Consider the following 17,064-nt stretch of genomic DNA (forward strand, 5'->3'; position numbering starts at 1 on the left):
GTGGTAGTGGCGCCAGTCAGACAGGGGAAGTTAGAACTAAATCACGAGTGTAGCAGCCGTCAATTTATCTCTTATGGCTTACTAATGTTCTAACTGTGCCAGTCAATCTGAGAGATTATTTCGCTGAAACTTATTTTGTTCTTTGGTATTTTAAATACATTCATTTTAAAAATAAAATAAAAATACAAAAGAAGAACAAAAGTGTATTAATAAAAATAAAAAGATTTCATTGTAAAATTTGGACTCAGTCAAAAGGCCACACTTAAATCTAGAAGGCCACATGTGCCCCAAAGGCAGCAGGCTCCCCACCCCTGGTTCAGGCCTTGCTCTGGATCAGGCTCTGGTTGAAGAGAATATTGTGCCTGGTTTGATCTTCTATCCAGATCACTAAAATTTTCTCCATGTCAGCAATAAGTGCTGTATTACTTTTTTATCATTTGTGTGTAGCAGTTTAAAAAAGACATCTGCACTAGCATGTTTATAGCAGCACAATTCACAATTGCAAAGATGTGGAAACAACCCAAGTGCCCATCAATACATGAGTGGATTAATAAAATGTGGTACATGTATACCATGGAGTTCTACTCAGCCACAATAAACAATGGTGATCTAGCACCTCTTGTATTATCCTTGATAGAGCTGGAACCCATTCTACTAAGTGAAGTATCCCAAGAATGGAAAAACAAGCACCACAGGTACTCACCATCAAATTGGTATTAACTGATCAACACTTAAGTGCACATAGTAACATTCATGGGGTGTCAGGCAGATGGGAGGGGGGAGGAGAGGATGGGTATAATCACACCCAGTGGGTGCGGTGCACACCATCTGGGGGATGGACACACTTGAAGCTCTGACTCGGGTGGGGCAAAGGCAATGTGTGTAACCTAAACATTTGTACCCCTGTAATATGCTGAAATAAAAAAAAAATTTTTTTTAAAGTGACCTACAGGCCGGGCGCGGTGGCTCACGCCTGTAATCCTAGCTCTGGGAGGCCGAGGCGGGTGGATCACTCGAGGTCAGGAGTTCGAGACCAGCCTGAGCAAGAGTGAGACCCCGTCTCTACCAAAAATAGAAAGAAATTATCTGGCCAACTAAAAATATATATACAAAAAAAAAAATTAGCCGGGCATGGTGGCTCATGCCTGTAGTCCCAGCTACTCGGGAGGCTGAGGCAGTAGGATCGCTTAAGCCCAGGAGTCTGAGGTTGCTGTGAGCTAGGCTGATGCCACGGCACTCACTCTAGCCCGGGCAACAAAGTGAGACTCTGTCTCAAAAAAAAAAAAAAATAAAAAAAAATAAAGTGACCTACAAAAAAAAAATTTCCTTTGCATTCACAACTTGGCTAAATGTTTGGTGCAAGAGGCCTAGTTTTTGTCCTATCTCAGCTTTCTGATATGCCTTTCTCATTAGCTTAATCATTTCTAGTTTTGATTTAAAGTGAGAGATGTACAACTCTTCCTTTCACTTGAACACTTAGAGGCTATTGTAGGGTTACTAACTGGCCTAATTTCAATATTGTTGTGTCTCAGGGAATAGGGAGGCCCAAAGAGAGGGAGAAAGATGGGGGAATGGCTGGTCAGTGGAGCAGTCAGAACTCACACATTTATCAATCAAGTTTGCTATCGTATACGGGTGTGCTTTTTGGTGCCCCCAAACCATTACAATAGCAACATCAAAGATCACTGATCACAGATCACCATGACAGGTACAATAATAATAAAAAGTCTGAAATTCTGTGAGAATTACCAAAATGTTACACAGAGACATGAAGTGAGCACATGCTGTTGGAAAACTGGCACTGATGGGCTTGCTAGACACAGTGTTGCCACAACCTTCAATTTGTAAAAAACGAAATGTCTGTGAAGTGCCATAAAGCTAAGTGCAATAACATGAGGTATGCCTGCATCTGGCTCTAACGCTGCTTTGGGTCTTTATCTTTTAGTGAGGGCTCCTGTGCTAAATAAAACTTGTCAATAAATCTGTATGCTTTTCTCCTGGTTTTTGGTTTTTTTGTTTTGTTTGTTTTGTTTTGTTTTAGACAAGGTCTCTCTCTTTGCCTGGGTTAGAGTGCAGTGGCGGCATCATAGCTCACTGCAACCTCAAACTCCTGGGCTTCAGCGATCCTCCTGCCTCAGCCTCCTGAGTAGCTGGGACTACAGGCATGTGCCACCAAGCCCAGCAAATTTTTGTATTTTTTTATAGAGACAGGGTCTTTCTCTTGCTCAGGCTGGTCTCAAACTCTGGGCCTTAAGCAATCCTCCCACCTCAGCCTCCCTAAGTGCTAGGATTACAGGCATAAGCCACTGCACCTGGCCTTTCTCCTGTTAATCTATCTTATGTCAATATAATTTTTGGACCCACCTTGGTACCATAAGAGGATGGAGGTGGAGATTTTTCCTGCCTCTGTACTCCCTGGTGTTAGTAGAAAATATTTGTTATTTTAAAAAATTCTTAGGAAACAAATATTTTTAAAAAGGTGAATATTGTATTTTAGAAGCCACGTGTGAACTCTAATGTCCATCAGCAGGCAAGTAATTTGATTATTATGAAAATCATACAGTAAAATAAAAAAGTCATATTTTACCAAATAAAGAAAATTTTTAAAAGTTGAGTACACTAAGATTATTTCTATGTGTTTTATGTATGTGTGTGTAATAGATGACAATAAGTCCTCACTTAACATCATCCATCATTCTTGGAAACTGCAACTTTAAGCAAAACAATGCGTTAATATAAGAAAACTATTTTTTTCTCAACATTATAGAAAAACAATATTGAACAAAATGACATTATTTGAGGAACGGCTACATGTCATTTCACTTAAAGCCACAGTTCCCAAAACTGAAAGGCATTAGAGAAAAACAAAACCAGTTGACATGCTGAGTTGTAGATTACAGGGCATTTTTTCCTTAAAGCAGATACATTTTAAAATTTACAGAGAAACAGAAAATGCTTATGTTCATGTATTTCTATGTATGTTTCACTTTGAAATGCTAAGTAATTGATAAATTTAGAAATTAGAAAATAATTAATGTAGTGCTATTTAGTGGCTCTTTTTATAATAGAGAAGTCTTCACTATGAGACAGAATTTTGAACCTAAAGAAATTATGGATTATGGTAAATTTGTACCTCAGTATTATTTTCCTGAAATGTACAGAAAGAACAGTTCTTTGGTTTCTATCATCTTCTATTCACTATTATCTACTACTCACTAGAGTAAAGGATCAATCACAATTTCAAAGTTAGAAGGGCCCTTTAAGATAATTTAGCCTGAATAGATTGGTAAAGAAACCTCAAGCAATGCCAAACCAGGAAAAGCTGGGGATGGGGATTTAGTTACACCTGGAGAAGCATAAATCAAGGGAAGAAACAAGATAGCCCAGTCTCATGTTTGAAGAGCCTTCATGAAGAAGAGGAATTAGCCTGGTTCTGAAGGCTACCTACTGGGCACTTAAGCCAAGGCCAGTGAATGCAAAATTGAAGGAGCTAGATTTGAGTTCAGTATGAAAAACAACATGCTAATATTTAGGCTGCCTAAAAATAATACAGGCTGCATTGTTGAGTAGTGGGTCACTCGTTACTAAAGATATTCTCTTGTAAGTAAGGACCACTTGGCAGGGCGTGCAGGGTAGTGCTTAACAAACTTTAGTATCCATTGGCATCACCTGGACATCTTGTTAAGCTGCTGATTCTGATTTGGCAGGTCTGGGGCTGGGCCTGATTATCTGCATGGCTAGCAAGCTCCCCGGTGATACCTGTGCTGCTAGTGGGCCCATGCTTTCAGTGGCAAGGATGTAGGGTGAACAGGGGCGTTAGAGTGTTACTTAAACCAGTTTCCCAAACTGTGGTCATTGCACAGTCTTAAACTACATGATTTCAAAAGTCTTCTCCAACCCTGATTCTGGGGCAGATGATTAATAAATAGGATAAGTGGCTATTGGCAGAGTTCTGTGAGTCCACACGTTCAAATTTCTAAAAAAATATTGTATCTTAAACCCCTAAGTTCACAGCAGTAATTAATTTTCACAATTCTAAAGAAGAGATGTTTCACTTATATTAAAAAATGGTGCTCTTATTCTGAGTTTAGAAAGTAACTGAAACCAAATAAATGTGCTCTGATGAATGAATGAATGGATTATTTCAGTATACTACAGTTAATGGAAATGCAGGATTCGAGAAAACCTGGCTCTGAGTAATTTTTCCCAGAGATTTCTCTTATAAAATTGTGTCTCTAAAGGGGGTGGGGAAAGTCTCCCAAAGCCACAGTTTGTAGTCTTCTCTTCACCTTCCTACCACCTACATGAACCCCAAGAATTCCTTCAATGCCTTGAAGGCCTCTGTATCTTGCTTGGTCATATTTTTCTGTGCTCCTCAGCTTATCTAATAAATTTGGGTTTTCAATGGTACAAAATTCTATGTGATGCCTCTCCTGGACAAATGTGCTGATTATCTGAATAAAAAGCCCTTCCTCAAATTTGAAAGTATTCTTATGTTTCTCTTCCAGAGTAAATAAATCTACAACTAACAAGAAACCAGTTTCCTGCCTCTCCTCTGACTCCGAAAGTCCTCATTTTCATTCCAAAGTTACAAATAGGTAAGGCCTGGTGACGACTCACACCTGTAATCCTAGCACTCCGGGAGACTGAGGCAGGAGGATCACTTGAGGTCAGGAGTTCCAGGGCAGCCTAAGCAAAAGCGAGACCCCTTCTCTACCAAAAATAGAAAAAATTAGCCGGGGCATGGTGGCGCATTCCTGTAGTCCCAGCTACTAGGGAGGCTGAGGCAGGAGGATCACCCAAGCCAAGGAGTTTGAGGTTGCAACAAGCTAAGATGCTGCCACTGCACTCTGCCTGGGGTGAAAGAGTGAGACTCTGTCTCAAAAAAAAAAAAAAAAAAAAAGTTACAAATAACATTCCATCTGATTTCAAAAGTCCCCTTTGCAAACTACTTATTGAGTTATTCTGAATGAGCCTAGATTATTTTGGCCTTTAGGAAGTATCTTCTCCTGTTTGTTACTTTTTCTCCTTATCTCCTCTGCTATTTTTAAAAGAAAGAAATGGGTTAGCTTGAGGGTAAACAAGCAGATGAGCATATATCAAATCTTAACATTCTCATGTTGGAGACCGTTCTGCTCTCCACAGCAAATGAAAATATGTGACAATACACGTCCCAGTATCCATCAGACGATCTCCTAAAGCCCATCACAAATATGAGGTGAATCGTAACTTGGAGTACCTGATAATTTATTAGTACAAATAAACCAACACATATGGCATATATATTTTCATGAAATCATACAATCCATACTTTCTAAAACCAGTAGGTTAACACTTCAGGCAAAGTGCGTTTCTAATCCATTTCTTGATAAAAATTAACTCTGAACGTTTTCACCTCCCCAACTAAGCGTTGATTTATTCAGTAAAGAATTTTCCAATGCCTACTCTATGGCAGACGCTGTTGTAGGGACTGAGGATCCAGCAATGAAAAAGAAAAACAGTTTACAACCTAGCGAGAGAGGCAGACATTAACAAGTAGATCACAAGTGATTATCAAATTACAATTGTGGGGGACTACGACCTGACCCAGGGAGGGAAGGACAGCAAGAGTATCTGAAACATGAAAAGGGGTGAGCCAGATGAAAGAACATTCCAGGCAGAGGAGACAGCAGCATTTGCAAAGATTCTGAGGTGAGAATAAAATGGTCTACTGGAAGAACTAAGGCTGCCCATAGATAGCATGGGTGGTGATGAAAATAATAGCTCATCTACTACATTTGAGGCTTCACTGCACACACTCATATAATCCTCACAACAGCACTAAGCAGGGCACTATTATTCTCACTCTATCTATAGGGGAACTGAGGTCTGGAGAAGTTAAATGACTTGCCCAAGGTCTCAAGATAAAAGGGATCAAGACTGGTTTGGGCTTAGGCAGTTTGCTGTGGGATCTTCATTCCTAACCAGTAGGCTACTACAGCTTCCCAGGAGCAAGGGCAATTTAGAGCTCTCCCCATGTCAAAATTTATCCTCTTAATTTTCATTTTTCACAGAATGACAGGGTGAAATATTAGATGTGTTAAACAAGAGCTTCAGTTTCATTCCTGGAATCTTGATAAAGGTATGGTTCCTAGTTGGAATCTATTTCATTAGAAAATATTACACAGAATTTGTTTTCTGCAAAAATGTTAATAGAAGTCCAAATGTTAATATAATAAATGTGCATGGGCCCCTTAACCAAAATAACCATATCTTCTCAAGGATATTTTTAACTAGAGTTATGATCTCTTTCCTATCCCTATTTCTCTTCTCTCAGGGACAACCAGTATCATGAATTTGATGGATAGCCGGTCTACTTTTCGTTCATACACACATACAATCATAAACATTATGTGGTATATGACATTGTTTTAAATGATATTTAACATTTACATAACAAATACATAATATTCTGAAATTTATGTTTTTCTCTCTATACTTTTGGTTTTGAAGTTTGTCCATATGATGCATAAAGATCTGGTGTATATTTTTTAAATACTGTAGAGTATTCCATGAACCAAATATGTCACAAAGTTATCCATTCCCCGGAGTAGACATTTAGATTGCTTTCAGAGAATTGTTTACCTAAATGTCATTCTGGAGTCAAATTTCTTCTTGCCAATCTGGTAAAAACAGTTTACTAAGCCAGTGAATCCTACAAATTGCTAGAAATACTTAAAAATTATAATTTCATTTTTAAATAGAGTTTTTTCCCTAAAGCATAAACCTTTGGTAGTTCAAGCCATATAAAAATACCTAGATATTTAAAATACTATGAATCTCTGAAAACAGAAACTAAACAATATTTTAAATGAGCAAATAAACTTCTAGTCTATGTGAATCTATAATAATTCTGTTGAAAATAAAACATATTGAAGAGAAAGTAAATGCAGAAAATAGTCTTCTCACAACCACTTTCCCTTCCTGATAACCACACTGACTGGGCAGAAAAATCAGTGCTTTGGAGAAAGTAGATAAACAAACCAAAGGTCCTCTGGAATGCTTTGTTCTGTGTTCTGGCCAGAAAATAATCCAAGGCACAATCTTACAGAAAGGTGCCTGATTCTTTTTTTTAGAATCAAGAGATTGTGAAGTGCCTACTATGTGCCAAAGACAATGTTTGATAAAGGGGACAGTTAAACAGAGCAATAAAATATTTGGTCTTTGATCTTGAAGTGGTTAGACCTAAAAATAGTGTAACTATAAACAATGATCTATGTATATTAATGACTATTTTTAGCTCAAGGACACTGTAACAAGATTTATTACCAAACATAAACTGAAGTCAAGTTTACAAATATGTGAAGACTCATCTACGTGATTTCTAGGTCATTAACATCATTTTCTATAAAAAAGCATCTGAGGGATAGGGGAAGAAGTGCAAAAACCCACTCATAGGTACAACAAACACTATTCAGGTGATGGGCGCACTTATAGCTCTGAGTCAAGCCATGTATCAAAAACATCTGTACCCCTTTAATATTTTGAAATTAAAAAAAAAATAAGTATCTGAGAAAACCTTCAAAGGTAAAACCTTAAAAGGTAGATCTTTCAAAATATGGATGACTATTTAAAAATGATTGCATTCTTCACAGTATAAAATAACATAGTCTAGAAAATACGAAAGGAAAGTCGCGAAGATAGGCATTTCTCTTCTAGAGGAGAAGGGAGAAGAAAAGTCTCTTCTTCTAGCAGGAGTGTACAGAACTCTCAAGAAGGAAAATAAAAAAAGAAATATGGGTTCCCAATGAAAGAAGTCATTCCCAGGACACTGAGGGTCACAGTGAAATCCGACTATTTGGCCCTAATTTCACAAACTAGAAAAATATTTTAATTCATTATATAAGCAAGTCAAGGAGATACCACTTCTTCTAGATACCTAGCTCAAGCTTAAGAAATCCTCCTGGGCTTAGGAAAACCCTCCCGAGCTTCAGGAGGCAACCCTGAAATCGACTGAAATTCATCCCACTAGTAGCTTAGTGAGAAAACTGGCCAAGCAGATGGAGCAGCTCCATCATATGTCCACCCATCTATCCATCCATCCATCCATCCAAACATCCACCCAGCCCAGATAGTCATTACTCATCTATTATGTGCCATGAAATCTCAGGGTGCAAGAACCGTGTGAACTGAGAGAGCACACACATACTAAAGGCAAACCTCTACAGCTGCACATTTAAACACAGACAATTAAACATAACATTCCTGACCTCTTGATGACAGGTTCAAAGGACACTACTTTATAATTTTTCAATTACATAAAATGTGTATTACACAGAATATGATTATCCTAAAACTCCCTCCCCACAGGGGAAAATATTTCCTAAGTATAAACAGCAAAAAACAGAAGTTGAAAGAGGCTGAACAGAAGAGGAAACGACAAATAGACCAGAAACCAAAACTAGGATTACTTAACACTTCTAAAATTTCCCTATGTTTGTGATTTTTTCAAAATGTACTGAAGACTTTCCTATAGTTATGAGCAAGAATCTGTGGCTTCTGAACAAAAAGGAAGGGGCAGTTGAGGAATGCACATCCACTCTGCAAGCAGTCCAGGCTGGGGACATTCAGACCAAAAGACAGTCTGTGCTAAGAGCATTTAGAAGAAATGCCACCAGTGGAGTCCCTAGGTCCCAAAGCAAGGTCCCAAAGGTCCGAAAGCAGGGATGCGATCACAGAGCACAGGAACTGACCCGGGCCTGTGGAGTTACTCTGGGGACTTCACAACAGTACCCTCCTTGTGATTCCCCTGACACCAGAAACTCAGCCCAAAATAAACACAGATAGTTGTCAGGCAGTTTAAAGCGAATCCTTTGCGAAGAAAGTATATCATGTGGTCTAATATGCTCTGCGTAGTTCCTCATTACTAACCAAAGTCTAATTGTTGGGCACCTTTTTGATCTGAGGGCTTTTTTATTTTCTCAGATAAGAACAGATCTTTGATATGCCTAAGTACAGCAAAATGAAGCATTTATTTACAACATGGTACATTATTTGAAAAAGAGGGATTTCATGTAAAAAAATAAAATGTGATTTTTTTTTTTTAATCAAAGATGATTCTAGACCAGAGCAACTAGGGAAAACTGCACCAGAGATATGGCCCCAGGCTGGTCTGGAAGGAGACCTATTGACACCAGCAGAGACCCACACGAGGTGCAAAAGGGAAGATCTGCAAGGCTCGGCCTGGAGCATGTCCAGCAACCAAACTGACTCAGTCTGAAAGTGCTAGTGAAGAGCAGAGTTCAGAAATGAAGAAAAAGCCATGCAATAGTAATGCAACCTCTATCTTCCTATGGCCACACCACAGACAGGGAGCAACTCAGGGCAAAGGAGGCAGTCTGCCAGTCAAGTTTAGAGAGGAGCAGCCCGGACAGGCTGCAGCCACTACTCAGCTGAGCAATTCCAGGACCAGGGGCCAGGTACGCTCAGGGGATGCAGAGATGAGGGCACCAGTCCCACTGCACACCCTCTGTATTAGTGTCCCAAGGCTGTCAGAACAAAGCACCTCAAACTAGACGGCTTAAAACTACAGATATTTATTGTCTCACAGTTCTGGAGGCTAAAAGTCTGAAATCAACGTGTTGGCAGGGCCATGATTCCTCTGAAAACTGTAGGGAAGAATCCTCCCTGGCCTCTTCCCAGCTCTGGGTGGTTTGCCGGCAATTTTGGGCCTTCCTTGGCAGTCCTGTCTTCACATGCACGCCAGTCATATTGGATTAGGGGCCCACCCTACTCCAATATGATCTCATCGTAACTTAATACAGCAGCCATGACCCTATTTCCAAATCAGGTCACAATCTGAGGTATTGGGGATGAAGACTTCAACATATCTTTTTTAGGAGGGCCACAAATGGACCTACGACCCCCTCCTTGAGGTGCCCAGTGCTCAACCTTTACCAGAGAGACCCTGATGGTCTAGAGCCATCCAGAATACCTGGGTGCCAATTAATGTTAAAGAAAAACAGAAAAAAATTAACCTGTAGTGGCAAAAGTCAGAATAGTGGTTACATTTGAGGAGAGAAACAGTGACTGGGTGGGGGCACCTGGTGCCCTTCTGGAGGGCCGGTAATGTCCTATTTCTGCACCTGGAGGCAGCCTACCTGCTTGTGGTCACAGAGAGGAAACTGACTGAGCTACACGTATCATTTGTGTACTCCTCTCTCTGTCTGATGCATTTCCATAAAAACTTGACATCAGAAAACATTAGAGAAGATGGAGCTGTCGAAGAAATAGGGGTCTTGGCAGCCCACGTAGAGCCTCAGAGAGGGGCTTTCTCCGGGATAAGCGACACAGCCAGGAGCTGGCAGCTCAGCCCCGCTGGTCAAGACACTTGAGCTGTCAGTTCACCTGTGAGGTGCAACTCCTGGAAGGCTGGTGTACAGCTGGAAATGCCAAAGTAATTTATCTATAAAAAGAAAAATCTAAGTGCCAAGGAGTCTGTATATTTGAACCGGTAGATTGGCAACTTTTATAGGCAAATCCACGAGTGATAATTAAAACGTTGTTTGGTAAGCACAGACCCATAACCAGGGCACGTTCTCCCCCGCACAGTGCTGGAAATATGCTGAGCATCCTGCTCTGCCCTCTGCTTTCCTAGGCTCCTTGCGGACCTCTCCTCCACATTCCACTCTCGGGCTAATTACAGCTCAAGTCAGTTCCAGTGTGTTTTCTTTCACATTTAATTCTTCTCTGGGAATTTAAGCTTTTGTGGTTAGGGTGTTTTGGTTCTTAATGCTTAATTTCCAAGGAAGAGAAAACATCGCCAAAAGACAGAGTTAAAACTACTGGGCAACACTCAGACTTAGCAGAAAACATATTTTTTTTTATTTCAGCATATTATGGGGGTACAAATGTTTAGGTTATGTATATTGCCCTTGCCTCCTCGCCACCTCCCCCAATCAGAGCTTCAAGCACGTCCATCCCCTAGACGGTGCTCATCGCACTCATTATGTATGTATACACCCATCCCCTCTCCCCCCACATCTGCCCGACACCCGATTAATGTTATTCCTAAATGTGCTCTTAGGTGACGATCAGTGAAACCAATCTGATGGTGAGTATATGTGGTGCTTATTTTTCCATTCTTGGGATACTTCACTTAGTAGAATGGGTTCCAGCTCTATCCAGGAAAATACAAGAGGTGCTATATCCCCATTATTTCTTATAGCTGAGTAATACTCCATGGTATACATATACCACATTTGATTAATCCACCCATGTATTGATGGGCACTTGGGTTGAGAAAACATATTTTTGAAGTAAAAACATACACAATTATTTAGAATTAAATATTAACATCAGATACTACATCATCTGTGAATAACATATTGATGTATCAAATCAAGGGAGTGGAGAGGGGAAGGAAGCCAAAACTTAAGTGCAATATCAACAAAGAAATACAAATAGAATATTAATTAAAATTTACACATAAATTATGAAAAACATAACTGTGGAAAATGAGGCTGTGAGTAGAAGCACCTGGCTTCTACATTTTATTGTGTGAAATGTATTAATACAGGGGAGGTACCGAAAGTTTCCAGGCCATGGATATACCGTGATCCTCTTGACTGTTCTCACTGGAGGTCTCCATCCTGGCAAAGCACATCTCTACTACTGAATTTCATAGAGAAGTCAAGAAAGACACTTCATACTTCTACCCTTTAAATGCCCAAGTTATTAAAAATGAGAGCTCTAATTATCAATTACATATTACCTTAATTACTGTTTTCATCATTTTCTTATGAAAACAATAATTGGAAGAGATGTATTACGTGCCGTGCATAAACTCCAACTTTAGAAGCAACATGCTGAATTTACCTGTTTAAATTGTCTATACAGATCTACCTCTCCACGTGCACAGGCTTATAGGACGACATAAATATATAAACCATAGGCCTCTAAGTCTGATCCAGCTGCCTCCTATGGCCTCTCCTGCCTCATTGCCTGAAATGCTCAACTTTGAATGTTGTGCTCTAACAATACCAAACTTTGTGCAGTTCTGAATCCCTACTTGACACTTTCATCCCTCAGGGCCTTTGATCATGCTGCTCCTGATGCCTGGAATGTTCTCCCTCTCCTCCCAGCACCAACCTGCTCCCTGCTATAAATTGGAATCATCTGTTGGGATTCTGCGCTTTAAGAAATACTTCCTTTTCCACCTCTACCCTGCACTGCAGTAAGGATAGAAAAGAGTCTAAGAAAGAAAGCATATGTAAAGCTGCTTCAAGAATAGGGATAAATACTTTTTAAACCATAAATAAAATCCCTCAGACTACACGATCTTAAGTTTTTAAACCAATATTTAGAGAGAGCAGCTTTTGCTCCTTAACCCTAGTTTTTTCTGAAAAATTCATAGCTCTATTCAACCAACAGATTTTCCTTCCCCGGCTCCACTAAAACCACGTGTACACACACACACACACACACACACACACACACACACACACACACACACATTACATCCCTCTGCTATGTGCCCACAGGTCCCTTCATAATAGCACAGTGCCTGGCACATGATAGATACCTAAATATTTGTTGCTGTTCACTGAAGAATGATTAAAGAAATACAACCTAGATGGATTAATATAGTCCAAACTGAAATCAGGTACTAAAAAGAAACAGACTTGAGAAAAAATCAGAAATATATAAGACCAATCAGAAAGGCTTTCTAAGGAAAGTTAATTTTTAACTATGTGAGGAAGAATAAAATTGACATAATAGCTACAATAACAGAGTTGTAATAGTAATCATGGCAGGTAACATTGATTAAATGTTTGCTACTTGGCAGAAACTATGTTGAACTGTTCATATGTGTTTTCTTTTTAATTATCACAATAATTGTGACGTGGATATTATTTCAAATTTAAAGATAAGGAAAGTGAGGCTCAGAGATGTTAAGGCAACTTGTTCAGAGTCATGCGGGGATAAGCCATGAAGCTGGAAACAGAACACAGGTTATAGTCTGGCTTAGACGGGAGAGCGTGGAGGGGAGGGGAAAAGGCACTGAGTATCAAGGAACAGCTCAAACTAAAGCACTGGGAGGCCTGCATGGCTACAGGGTCAAATGGAAGAGTAAAAAGAAAGTTAGCAACAGGCAGTGGCAGAAAGCTTCAAAGACCAGTAGGAGAAATTCTCTGGATTTTTGAGCAGAAAAAAAAAAAAATTCCGTAGTAAAAACCATGCTGGAGGAATGTTATTATGAAAGGTATACATCCAGGAAGATTGGTGGTCATAGGTAGAGAGCTTAGGCATAAGATCTTTTTTAAGAATCTGATTATTTTATTTTATGATTAAAAAAGAAGAGCCCTACCTACCAAACTTGTAAAAAACAGTTTTTTGCAATAGGTGGGCCAGCTTTGTCCTCCAAAAAACTCAGTGCATGGAAAACATTTATAAGCACTTCATGATCAGAAAGCACACATATATCTCCTAACATCCTGTTTATCAAAAATCCATTTATGTATTATTTACTTGTCACATAGCTGAGATAAAACAAGAAAAAATAGCTAAATCACTTCGACATTTACCTGAAATCTTGACTACAAATATCAAAAGTATTTTGACAGCAGTGTTCTTTATCTCATAAGATCATTTATAACAGAAAGCTCCTTTAGCTATCAAGCTTTATCAATTAAATAAAATTATAAATTAAATAAATTTCTGTTGCTGAAAAGCAGTTGAAAATCCATTCATGTCCTACTTGAATGCCTAGATTATCATCTCACATCTAAATGTTATTGAATAACTCATTTTCTAATTTTTAAATACAGTGAGTTATTCATAAAAAGGAATCAGGGAATTAAAAAATAAAATCTAGGATTTCTTTTTTATTCTTTGGCTCTATGCTGACCATGGAAAATGTACATATTCCCAGTCTCTGCTTTTTCCACCCTGTTTAAGGTCTCTTACATATTCAAGAATTGCACAAGATTTTAATAGAAGCACTTGAGACTTCCGTCTGTGGAGCCAGCCTAAACTTTGGCAACAGAATATTTACTAAGACAAAAACTCCACCAAGAGGTCAGAAGGAGTGGGCTGATACATCTGAGGGCTAAAACCTGATGAGACAGAAGGGGACTGACTCTATAGAATCAGCTCAAAGTCAAGAAGGCTGTGCTTATATAGTGTCGTGTTCTTGTGGGACAGGAGAAAACAAATCTAAAAGGCAGAGCCTTTACTTAGAACTTTTAAAATGTGTATACAGAATATCTCTATTAACCAAGAGGATGTCCTCTGAAGACATCATCCTTCATGAGAATCTCTCTCACCTGAGTCTCAGCTACAGCCTAAGGCTGGACCCCCTCCCCTGGGTCATTGCCTGTTTCTCCCTTCTCTGCTATGGGCTTCTCCTGACTCCTCCCAACTCTGGCAATCTTGATGAGAAGAGTATTTTTATCGTCCATGGCATTCCTTTGTGTCTCAAACTAGGTTAAGTGATACCTAATAGAAATCTAAGAAATGTCATAATAACCAGTTGGAACTTAAGCAAGAAATCTTGGCCTACTAAAGTGTTTAAAGATAAATGCATGAAATTGTGAGCATAAAAGATGTTTACTAGTAAAGAGGGAAATGATTTTGTTATTCACATTCTTGCCACATTTATTTTCTCAGTAATGTAACCAATAACCTGACTAGCCCAACCTAAATTATCATAAATTAGGAATTATGAAACTTTACTAGAAGTTTACTGCACATGAAAACAAATTTAAGAATGTCCATCTGGTGACATTTACATGCCAATCTCTTCTTTGTCAGCATAAGTATACTATGATATTTTCAGGAAGAAACAAACTTTTCAGAACCAAAGTGTTTTCATTAATACATATAAATCCACAGAGGTGAACTCATTTTTCACCTATTTTCTCCAATGGGTAAAGTTTTTGAGATGAGAAATTGGTAATACTAATAATTTGAAGATAAATCGTGATCACTGTAAAGATGTTACAACTGAGCTAATGTACAGACAGTCCCCAAGTTAGGATAGTTCAACTTACAATTACCATTGTTTTTCACTTTCAGTACAGTATTCAATAAATTACAGGATGTATTCAACCTTTTATTATAAAATAGGCTTTGTGTTAGATGATTTTGCCCAACTATAGGCTAATGTAAGTAATCAGAGCATGTTTAAGGTAGGCTAAGCTATGCTAGGATGCTCAGAGGACCAGGTAGATTAAATGCATTTTAGACTTAATGATATTTTCACCTTACGATGGGTTATCAAGATGTAATCCGATGGGAGGAACATCTATATTAACCATGTAAGTCAATCAGTGGAGACTGATTAAGTCCATTGACAAATGTTTGCTGAATCTATAATATGCCTCTGCCAAGTACAGAGGACATTGAATAAGACGAGGCACCACCACTGCCCTCGCAAACAGAAATATGTTCCATTTTTTTTTTTGCTACTACATTAATCAGAAAAAGAAAAAAAGCTGAACGTTAGTTGTTAGGTATGTTAAGTAAGTATGTAAGTTAACAAATGAGTGGGTAATCTGGCTAAAAAACTTCAAAAACAATTTTCTCTCTAAAAATTGTGCCAAGCCTCCCCAGAGAGTAATATACTGGTCATGATGAGACATCCTGAAATCAAAGGATAACTGATAAAATGCTGGGACCTTCTGTTCATTTCTAATAAACCAGCATTACTAGTTTAACAGAAATAATAAATTTAAGATAATTTTAGTGCTACTAAACCTGCCAAGATCATATACAAAGACCAATAGAAATAAAATTCTCAGGTGTAGTATATGTCTATGACAAATATTGTAAGAGTCCTGTCTATTTCCACTGAAACTGTACTATAAACAGAGCATGAACCTCCCATGACTGGGTCCATAGGCAGCAGCCCAGGAGAAAAGGAGCAGGAATTCAGGAAAAGGCAAGGCCTTTGATTATTCACAACACTGCCTCTTGCAACAATGATTGTCTTGCAAAAGATACCAGTTATGATCTGACTAGATAATTGACTTAATTTTTAGTATCTAGTTTCAGATGTCGATAGCGAACCCAGAGACTTCTTAGAGACACTAGATGTTCAGTCTGGAGAGCAGTTGAGAAATCAGGGCTAGTGATGGAGAGTTTCATGCATGAAGGTGAAACTACGTGAGTATATGGGTGTATTTCAGAGGATAAGAATACTGTGCAGGGTTCTCTGACCCTGCCTGTGTGTGTGGCTATGCCCCTGGCCTGGCTTAGGGAAAGGAGGGGAAATCAGTGATGGACAATTAACAGGGAGAAGAAAAACCAACTGAAAGGCAAAGTGTGTGTGTGTGTGTGTGTGTGTGTGTGTGTGTGTGTGTGTGTGTGTGTGTGTGTGTGTGTGTGTGAGAAAGAGAGAGAGAGAGAGAAAGACCCAAAAAACCACTGCCCACTGGGTGAAGACTTGGTCCCTAATCAAAAATCTTCACTGGCATCCCACTCTAATTAGAATACGATTCAAACTTCTTTCCAGGGTTTGAAGGCTTAACAAAATCTGCCTTCCATCTACCTTGCTGACTATATCTCCTTCCACTCTCCCCCTTTCACACTCTTCTTTCAACTACAAGTTGTCCCAGCCACTCTCTCTCTTCTCACACTGATCTGTTCCTCAAACACCTCAGATTCATTCATGCCTCAGGACCTTTGCAGTTGCCGTTGCCTCTGGCTGGAACGCTCCTCCTTCTGCTCTTCACTTGACTGGCTGCTTCTCATCATTCACAGCTCAGTCAAATATCACCTCCTCAGAGAAGCTCTGTGACTGCTCTAATGTAGCTTCCTCTAGCCTGTCGCTATCACACTCCCATGTCGTATTATCTTTGTAACACCTATTCTATCTGAAATACGCTTTGTAATTTATTTGTATCTCCTTTATTGACTGTTTCCCACAGCAACGAAAGCTCTGTAAGAGCAGGGGCTTTGTCTGACTCATACAACACTGAATCCCCACCTCCCGAGAACATCTCTTGTTACATGGTGGATGCTCAGTAAATACTGGCTGACCATGAAGAAAGTCACCAATATCCACTGCAAAACCACTCTCTG

The 17,064-nt window shown here is 39.2% G+C and overlaps 2 protein-coding genes across 5 annotated transcripts in view; one reads left to right on the forward strand and one right to left on the reverse strand.

Moving 5' to 3' along the window:
- The window catches only part of ST3GAL6 (ST3 beta-galactoside alpha-2,3-sialyltransferase 6), a 61,795-nt gene that overhangs the window by 40,120 nt on the left and 4,611 nt on the right, over positions 1-17,064 (reverse strand). The window lies entirely within an intron of this gene.
- The window catches only part of LOC123649042, a 57,748-nt gene that overhangs the window by 2,413 nt on the left and 38,271 nt on the right, over positions 1-17,064 (forward strand). The window contains 1 exon segment of the mRNA XM_045566994.1: positions 294-443. Coding sequence (XP_045422950.1) covers positions 294-443 — 150 coding nt within the window.

The sequence above is a fragment of the Lemur catta genome, chromosome 1 (assembly GCF_020740605.2).
Source record: "Lemur catta isolate mLemCat1 chromosome 1, mLemCat1.pri, whole genome shotgun sequence".
NCBI lineage: Eukaryota > Metazoa > Chordata > Mammalia > Primates > Lemuridae > Lemur > Lemur catta.